Raw genomic sequence first — 10,345 nt, 5'->3', positions numbered from 1 at the left:
AATATATATATATCTTTATTTTTTTCAAATATACACTTTAAAAAGCCTCCATACAGTTTTATATACTGTGTATCTTCATGTGGTTATACTAGGATTTTCTCACTAGGAGGAAATCTGACCCTCAGTGGTAGGACTCCTCCGGTGTGTCAAAAGATCTCTTTCCTCAGTGAAACATTTCCCGCACTCTGAACATGAAAAAGGATGCTCCCCGGTGTGAATTTTCTGGTGCGCAGTAAGTGCTTCCTTGCGAATGAAACGTTTCCCGCACTCTCAACATAAATGGGGACTTTCGCCCGCGTGAATTTTCTGGTGTGCAAGAAGTTTTGCCTTCCTCGTGTAACACTTCCCGCACTTTGAACACGAAAAGGGACGCTCGACGCCGTGATTCCTCTGGTGTGCGAGGAGCGCTTTATTCTCAGCAAAACACTTCCCGCACTCTGGACACGAAAAGGGCTGTTCACCAGTGTGAATTCTCTGGTGCGTGACAAGTGATTTCTTGTAACGGAAACCTTTCCCGCACTCTGGACACGAGTAAGGACGCTCCCCGGTGTGGTTTCTCTGGTGTACAAGAATCTCTCTTTTGTCAATGAAAGATTTTCCGCACTCTGGACAGGAGAACGGACGCTCCCCGCTGTGAATCCTCTGGTGCATAACAAGTCTATTTTTCTCAAGGAAAGATTTCCCGCACTCTGGACACGAATAAGGGCGCTCCCCCGTGTGAATTTTCTGGTGTCTGACCAGTGCGTTTTTCAGAATGAAACATTTCCCGCACTCTGAACATAAAAAAGGACGCTCCCCTGTGTGACTTTTCTGGTGCGTGAGGAGCACTTTTTTCGCAACAAAACATTTTCCGCACTCTGAACATGAATAAGGGAGATCGCCCGTGTGACGTTTCTGGTGCTCGAGGAGAATTTTTTTCTCAGCAAAACATTTTCCGCACTCTGAACATAAATGAGGACTCTCGCCCGTGTGAATTCTCTGGTGTTTAAGAAGGTCTCTTTTTTCAGTGAAAGCTTTCCCGCACTCTGGACAAGAATAAGGACGCACCCCCGTGTGAATTCTCTGGTGTCTAACCAGTGTGTTTTTCTCAGCAAAACATTTTCCGCACTCTGAACATGAAAAAGGACGCTCCCCTGTATGAATTTTCTGGTGCGTGAGGAGAACTTTTTTCTCAGCAAAACATTTTCCGCACTCTGAACATGAAAAAGGACGCTCCCCTGTATGAATTTTCTGGTGCTTGAGGAGAGCTTTTTTCTCAGCAAAACATTTTCCGCACTCTGAACATGAATAAGGGAGATCGCCCGTGTGAATTCTCTGGTGTTTAAGAAGGCCTGATTTCTGAATGAAACGTTTCCCGCACTCTGAACATAAATGAGGACTCTCGCCCGTGTGAATTCTCTGGTGTTTAAGAAGGTCTTTTCTTTCAATGAAAGCTTTCCCGCACTCCGAACACGAATAAGGACGCTCCCCCGTGTGAACTCTCTGGTGTCTAACCAGTGCGTTTTTCATAAGGAAACATTTTCCACACTCTGAACATGAAAAAGGGCACTCCCCTGTATGAACTTTCTGGTGCCTGAGGAGCAGTTCTTGCTCAGTAAAACATTTCCCGCACTCTGAACATGAAAAAGGACGCTCCCCCGTATGAAATTTCTGGTGCCTGAGGAGCAGTTTTTCCTCAGTAAAACATTTCCCGCACTCTGAACATGAAAAAGGGCGCTCCCTTGTATGAATTTTCTGGTGCCTGAGGAGCAGCTTTTGCTCAGTAAAACATTTTCCGCACTCTGAACATGAATGACGTTCGCCCGTGTGAAGTTTCTGGTGTCGAAGAAGGTGTCTTCTGTAAATGAAGCATGTCCCGCACTCGGAGCAGGATAACGGGTCCACTCCTGGATCTGTTGGTGTAGGCTCACCGTGAGATCTTCGACGGACATCCTGAGTATCAACATTCGATTTCTGTGGAGGTTCCTCACAATTTGGGGGATTTACTCTGGCAAAATATCGTACAATTCCATTATCTTCTGCAATAAAACCCTGAGATACAATAAGATGTCCCTCAGTAGACTTCCATAGATAGAGTCCATCTGTTGGAAACCAAGTTTGGAATAAGTGTTAGAAGTCTCATACATTATGTTGGTAGAGCATTCAACAGTTTCCCAGACCTCCGGCATGGAACTGGGTGCAATCAAAGCAGAAAACATTTAACGTACAGTATCTCCCAAAAGTAAGTACACCCCTCAGTCACATTTTTGTAAATCTTTTCTTCTATCTTTTCATGTGACAACACTGAAGAAATGACACTTTGTCTACAATGTAAAGTAGTGAGTGTACAGCTTGTATAACAGTGTAAATTTGCTGTCCTCTCAAAATAACTCAACACACAGCCATTAATGGAAACAAAAGTGAGTACACCCCTAAGTGAAAATGTCCAAATTGGGCCCAATTAGCCATTTTCCCTCCCCGGTGTGTCATGTGACTCGTTAGTGTTACAAGGTCTCAGGTGTGAATGGGGAGCAGGTGTGTTAAATTTGGTTTTATCGCTCTCACTCTCTCATACTGGTCACTGGAAGATCAACATGGCACCTCATGGCAAAGAACTCTCTGAGGATCCGAAAAAAAGAATTGTTGCTCTACATAAATATGGTCTAGGCTATAAGAAGATTGCCAAGACCCTGAAACTGAGCTGCAGCACGGTGGCCAAGACCATACAGCGGTTTGACAGGACAGGTTCCACTCAGAACAGGCCTCGCCATGGTCCACCAAAGAAGTTGAGGTCACGTGCTCAGCGTCATAGCCAGAGGTTGTCTTTGGGAAATAGACGTATGAGTGCTGCCAGCATTGCTGCAGAGGTTGAAGGGGTGGGGGGGGGGTCAGCCTGTCAGTGCTCAGACCATACGCCGCACACTGCATCAAATTGGTCTGCATGGCTGTCGTCCCAGAAGGAAGCCTCTTCTAAAGATGATGCACAAGAAAGCCCACAAACAGTTTGCTGAAGACAAGCAGACTAAGGTCATGGATTACTGGAACCTTGTCCTGTGGTCTGATGAGACCAAGATAAACGTATTTGGTTCAGATGGTGTCAAGTGTGTGTGGCGGCAACCAGGTGAGGAGGACAAAGACAAGTGTGTCTTGGCTACAGTCAAGCATGGTGGTGGGAGTGTCAGGGTCTGGGACTGCATGAGTGCTGCCGTGAAAGAGAAACCCGGGTAACAAGCGCACAGTGGTGCGCAGGCGTGGACATTCCAGGAAATGCACTAGAAAGGACATGTATTGGCGCATGCGCAAGCGCGTGCGCGCACGTGCCCGCATTGGCGCCAGTCCGCCTATTTAAACCTGCCAGTGACATGCATACTTTGCTGAGTGGTCTTTTCAGCTAGTGCCTGCTTACCCGATCCATACCAGTTTCCTGTATCCTGACCCAGCTTGCCTGAACCTCCTCTTGACCTCTGCCTGCCTACTTGTGACCACGGCTTGTGTTTGACTCTGCTCCTGTCTGATGTTCCTGTGCCTCATTGCCCAACTGTGTACCGAACCTGGCCTGTGTCCCATCTCTGTCTTTGCCTCACGTCTCGGTATACCTGCTCCGTCAGGCTGTTGATGACCCCCTGGCTTTTGTCCCGGCTACGCCTCCAGCTGCTGATTTAGCGACACGGAGCTCCTGTCTTCAGTTCCGGTTCAGCGCTCCCCAGCCACCTGGTTCCTGCCAAAGTCCAGCCAGAGTCATCTGCTACCTCGGCCCTCGTGCCACTCTGTGTCCCCCACTCCCTGTCATCACTATCAGGGGTGTTGGACAGGAGGTGCAAGAGAAGCCCCCTCTACAGCTCGATCTCCATCAGGTACGTGACATGCCGGCACTGGGGAGCTACAGTTCGTTGAGGGAACCATGAATGCCAACATGTACTGTGACATACTGAAGCAGCGCATGATCCCCTCCCTTCAGAGACTGGGCTGCAGGGCAGTATTCCAACATGATAACGACCCCAAACACACCTTCAAGATGACCACTGCCTTGCTAAAGAAGCTGAGGGTAAAAGGTGATGGACTGGCCAAGCATGTCTCCAGACCTAAACCCTATTGAGCATCTGTGGGGCATCCTCAAACGGAAGGTGGAGGAGCGCAAGGTCTCTAACATCCACCAGCTCCGTGACACAGTGGCAACCTGTGAAGCTCTGGTGAACTCCATGCCCAAGAGGCTTAAGGCAGGTTATGGAAACTAATGGTGGCCACACAAAATATTGACACTTTGGGCCCAATTTGGATATTTTCACTTAGGGGGTGTACTCACTTTTGTGGCCAGCGGTTTAGACATTAATGGCTGTGTGTCGAGTTATTTTGAGGGGGTGGCAAATTTACACTGTTATACAAGCTGTACACTCACTACTTTACATTGTAGACAAGTGTCATTTCTTCAGTGTTGTCACATGAAAAGATAGAAGAAAAGAGTTACAAAAATGTGAGGGGTGTACTCACTTTTGTGAGATAAAAGGATACAGTACACCTAAATCACACTGTGACAGAGCATTGGTGGCATTGTTACTGAAGAATAGAGATGGACCTTCCTCCACCTCAATCCTTGGAAGTGTGACAACATACTGAGGGGGGATGGGGGACCCCTCCTGCCCCTTTGGGATAACACACCATGTTATTGCCAAAAAATAATAAAGATTTGATTTCAAATATATATTTGCATGACAATTTAAAACAGTTTATTGATATTAAATATTTGTTTTTACTTTGTATTCCAAAGGCTGTTTTTTTTTTTTTTTTTTTTTTATTCTGAACACGTGACCAGCAACAGAGGACTAGAAGCTCCTCCTGCCACTGTTTCCCTGCAGACAGGCTGGGAGAGAGCCGGGTCATGTGACAGCTGGATATTGATTAGGAAAAAGGTACTTAGATGTTTTTTTGTTTTATTTTTAATAAATACATCACCATCATCCACACACAGAAATAGAAGGAGCAATGTAAATTAACCAGTGTATGTTTATATCACTTTAAACCCCAAAACAAAAATATATTATATTGAGCACGGGTGCTCAACCTGTGGCCCTCCAGCTGTTGCGAAACTACAAGTCCCATCATGCGCCTGGATTAGAGAGGCACCTGTATGCCTTGCAATGCCTCATGGGACTTGTAGTCCCGCAACAGCTGGGAGGACCTCAGGTTCAGCACCCCATGATATTGAGGGTTTCTTCAGCTACTAATATTTGTAGGAATTAAAAATAGTAGAATGTTGATCTGTGAAATTATCTGACTAACTTTTCGGGAACAGGATGGAATTATTTCATTCCTGTTGGAAAATTGGGCTAAACCTGATATAGATTTCCTTCCTTTCATCCGCATCTAAACAGCAGGCTTAGATTTTAATTTTGTTGGGGTGAATTCCAAGAACATTTGTCTTTTTCAACCCATGAAAATATATGAAATTAATTCTTTAAACTCAAAGAAGTCAATTAAAAAAAAAGAAGTGCTTCTTCAATTAGTGTTTATTACTTACTTGTCTTGAGAAGTAGAGAAGATTCCACCTGTTTACTTTCCATATTCATCTCCCCCTCCTCCATAGACTGCTGATCTTCACTCACCAACCTCTCTTCTTCTTCCTGTTTATCCTCAACTTTGATGTCTTTCTGTTCTTCATTCTAAATTCCAGAGATGATAAAACATCAGTAAACACTGCTGCCAATAATAAGAGATTACATAGAAGAATGTCCTCCCATATAATTATTTTTTAGTTCTTTGTGCCCAGTCCCATCTACCTGATCTCCTGATCTACCATTCTCTGTATATTGGTGATCTTCCTGTTTAGAATTGTGGGAATCCAGAGGACAACCCTCCTCCATAGACTGCTGATCTCCACTCACCAACCTCTCTTCTTCTTCTTTAACCTCAACTTTAACGTCTTTCAGTTCTTCACTCTAAACACCAAAGATAACAGAATACATTTGTACAAAAGGAAGGAACCACGAATTTCATAGAATGTCCTCTCATGGTTAGACTACAGTCCTACCTACCTGATGATGGTGGGGGATGGTGTGATCTTCTTGTGTGGAATCCCGGGAATACAGAGGACGGGGACATCTCTCTGGTGGGTTCCCATTACTGGATCCATCTGTAGGAAACACACACACTGACTGAATACATTGTTTCTATGTGTTTATCAGATGATGGGGATCTAGGTGGACCTGCATCTAAACAGCAGGTTTACATTTTAATTTCTTTGGGGTGAACTCCACGAACATTTGTCCTTTTCAACACATGAAATGATGTAAACGTAATTCTTTAAATGCAAAGAAATAAATTAAATAAAGAAAATGCTTCTGCAATTAGTGTTTATTACTTACTTGTGTTAATATGTAGAGAAGATTCCTCCTGTTTACTTTTCATAATCATCTCCCCCTCCTCCATAGACTGCTGATCTCCACTCACCAACCTCTCTTCTTCTTCCTCTTTACACTCAACTTTGATGTCTTTCCGTTCTTCATTCTAAATTCCAGAGATGATAAAATATAAAATATGGAAACACTGCTGCCAATAATAAGAGATTACATAGAAGAATGTTCTCTCATAGAATTATTTTTTAGTTCTTTGTGCCCAGTCCCATCTACCTGATCTCCTGATCTACCATTCTCTGTATATTGGTGATCTTCCTGTGTAGAATTGTGGGAATCCAAAGGACAACCCTCCTCCATAGACTGCTGATCTCCACTCACCAACACCTCTTCTTCTTCCTCTTTAACCTCAACTTTAATGTCTTTCAGTTCTTCACTCTAAACCCCAAATATAACAGAATACATTTGTACAAAGGAAGGAACCAGGAATTTCATAGAGTGTCCTCTCATGGTTAGATTACAGTCCTACCTACCTGATGATGGTGAGGGATGGGGTGACCTTCCTGTGTTGAATTCCGGGAATACAGAGGACGGGGACATCTCTCTGGTGGGTTCCCATTACTGGATCCATCTGTAGGAAACACACACACTGACTGAATACATTGTTTCTATGTGTTTATCAGATGATGGGGGATCTAGGTGGAGCCTCTGTACTGCTCTCTCCTTTACAATAAAGTCTCCTCTTACCCGGTGATGTGAGGGGTGGCTGATTATCCATCATGATGTCCTTGTAGAGATCTTTGTGTCCTTCTAAATACTCCTACTCCTGCATGGGGAAATAGTGACATCCTGACACCTTATAGGAACCTGACACACACAATGATACAGTCACCATCCAGACACATCCCTTGTCTGTTACTGGATAATTTCCCAGAATTCCCGGCACCACTCACCTCTCCTGTCAGCTGCTCCATCAGCTTGTTGATGGCTTCTAGAACTTTCTTTCCACAGTTTTCTTTCAGGCAGTGAGGTGGAGGCACTGTGATGGGTGATGCCCCTTTCACATAACTGTTGAGTGTAAATGGTTCACTCGATATTTTCTTTACAACTTTATAATCCTGTGTAAGGACAGAAAGTAAAAATTATCACTACAGACTATCCAGAATCGTCCTCACCTCTGGTCAGATCTGAGTTTTAAGTAAAGAGATGAGAGTGATGTCATGTGACCTCCCAGAATCCTCCTCACCTCTCTGGTCAGGTCTGTGTTTTATTAATAGAGATAAGAGTGATGTCATGTGACCTCCCAGAATCCTCCTCACCTCTCCGGTCAGGTCTGTGTTTTATTAATAGAGATAAGAGTGATGTCATGTGACCTCCCAGAATCCTCCTCACCTCTCCGGTCAGGTCTGTGTTTTATTAATAGAGATAAGAGTGATGTCATGTGACCTCCCAGAATCCTCCTCACCTCTGCGGTCAGCATTTACTGTCTTACACTTGTGGTCATTAGGAAGAATTACCCCTTTACAGATACTGTAGCTAAAAAGATCAATGGTGTCAGAAATTAGAGAGGCTGAAATTACTCATTGCTCAAGGAACCTCTAGCAACCACTGGAGGAACCCTTGGGTTCCATGAAACCCCAGTTGACAAAACCTGGGTTAGAATCTCTGGGTTTTCGGTCACCAGTATGCCATTTAGGAACATTTTACTTCCAAGTGATGGGACAAGAGTAGTAGTCTCTGTGAGGGAAATTCACCTTAGACCACACTCTGGATCAAGTTAAGAAGTTTTCTTTATTTGACTCGTACGAGGAGACAAGTTACAACAAAAGGACAGATATTTGCCCATTGGTTCTGATCTCTATGACCCGTGCAATAGGGCAGCATACATAGAGTTCAGCCTTATGGGCTCCTATCTGACTTGTCTGTCTAACAATTGTAAAACTTGCATTTATATACCTTTACAAGCCTTATCTTAGCCATCTCTCCTAGATATGATTGGTTGCTAAGATCTACGTCAATGTAACTAACCATAAATCTGACACCTGTTCTACAACCAGACAAACTTATTCATTCCCAGAGTTCCTATATGTTCATTAAAGTGATTTATAACTGGTTTTGTCCAATTAAAAACACCTGTGTAGAGACAGTATGGCACCCAGCTGTGTTAAATCAAACCCTCCTCGTCCTGATAAGACTTCACCAACTTCAAGGATAACAGATTTACCACTTTGGTAGAATGAACTTTCAATAACCCCATCTTAGGTGTTATATGTCTCGCTGCATACACATCAGTGTTTTCTTATTCAATGTATTTTAACAGTTTTAATGAAGGCACAAGCAGACCTTTGTTTGACCCTGTCAAACTTAATTATTGTACTGTACATAACTTTCCCATATTCCACATAATTATTTTTAAACCACCTGTATAAGAGGTTTTATCTTATCAGGCTGTAGTGAACTAAAATCTTATCTCTGTGATTTATATGCATTTCAAGGACTCAAAACAACTCTGTGTCACTTCAAATTATTCTACTTCTAAGAAATATTTTGCAAGCATGCATAAATGATTATAAAATAAGCATCTAATTTCTCTAACAGCCTCCTTAGATACAAAAAAGTATTTTGACTCAGTAGAGTGGGCATACTTGTTTCGCCTCTTATTTCCTGGGTGCGGCTGCTGTACACAGATCCATTGGTCAGACTAAGGGTTAATGGCATTATCTCAGACCCCTTTCCTATATCCAGGGGAACTAGGCAGGGGTGCCCACTATCGCCCCTCCCGTTTGCTCTGGCCATAGAGCCCCTGGCAGTAAAGCTAAGATCTACTCCTACTTTGGCTGGTCTGCGAATTGGGGAGTTTGAAGAACGGGTGTGTCTCTATGCAGGTGACATGCTTTTGTATCTGCAAGATCCAGGACCCTCGAACACCTCAGGCTTTGCTACACTATGGATTTTCAGAACCATTGACTCCATTATTGTGGGATTCCTATGGGGATCACGCGCCCCCAGATTCTCTCAAGAAGTTCTAAAATTACCAGTTACAGTGGGAGGGATGGTCCTCCCAGACCTGCGTTCCTATTTTTTTGCTTCACAATTGTCCTTTCTACGCTGGCGACTTTTTCCCCAGACACCTAATGCCACTACTTTATTGGAAGCAGCGGTTGCCACCTCACAAAAAAACCTACTAAATATGGTGTACAGGAACGTGATCCCGGAGAGGAAGGTGGTGTCAGTCCTGGCACTTCCTGGAAAAATATTCCATCTCTGTTCCCAACGGAGAAGGGATGGGCCCTTATGGCTATTCCCAAATAACCCTTTGTGGTGCAATAAATCCTTGGAGGAGTTTTTTAAATTAACAGAAGGACAGATATGTGCAAAATATGGTATAAAATATTTACATCATATATGCCAGGACAATGGATTGCCCACTTTTACACAATTGAGGGAACAATTTGGAATACCCAGGACGTGGCATTTCCGCTATGCTCAGCTGCGTCATGCAGTTGGGAATGAGTTTGGGATTGATGAGCTTCATGTACAGAATATGGAGCCGGAGAAGGTCCTGATTGACCCGGATCCATCTAAACAAATTACTAGATACTATAGGGAAGTGGGTCCTGGGAACCCAGGCTTATTATCCAAGGCCAGAGCACGGTGGGTGACTGTTGTCCCGGAATTGTCTGAGGAGCTGTGGCAGGAGGCTCTCGATACCTATCTTGTATCTGTCATCTCTTCCACGGATAAGATGATTCAACTTCGATACCTTCACCTAATGTATTACACGCCAACTAGACTACACCAAATGCGTAGGAGGGAATCTGCAGTCTGTCATAAATGTATGGGGCGGAAGGAACTTTCATCCATATGGTGTGGGAATGCCCTAAGATAAGACCGCTGTGGTCTCAAGTAACTGAATTTATTTCTGATAACTTTGGACTACCTAATATATGCTCTCCCTTATGTCGCCTCCTGGGGGTCTTTGACCAGGAGGAGATGAATGTATACACTAAACTGTTCCT

The 10,345-nt window shown here is 43.9% G+C and overlaps 1 protein-coding gene across 1 annotated transcript in view; it reads right to left on the bottom strand.

The window, feature by feature from the left end:
- LOC141106880 (uncharacterized) overlaps window positions 1-10,345 on the bottom strand; it is a 57,829-nt gene continuing 47,484 nt past the window's right edge. The window contains exon 19 of the mRNA XM_073597809.1: window positions 1-1,217. Coding sequence (XP_073453910.1) covers window positions 271-1,217 — 947 coding nt within the window. The 3' untranslated portion in view covers window positions 1-270. The remainder of the gene's footprint in view (window positions 1,218-10,345) is intronic.

The sequence above is a fragment of the Aquarana catesbeiana genome, linkage group LG08 (genome assembly GCF_042186555.1).
Source record: "Aquarana catesbeiana isolate 2022-GZ linkage group LG08, ASM4218655v1, whole genome shotgun sequence".
Lineage (NCBI taxonomy): Eukaryota > Metazoa > Chordata > Amphibia > Anura > Ranidae > Aquarana > Aquarana catesbeiana.
Note: the sequence above shows the minus strand (reverse complement) of the source record. Positions and strands in the feature narration are given on the sequence as shown.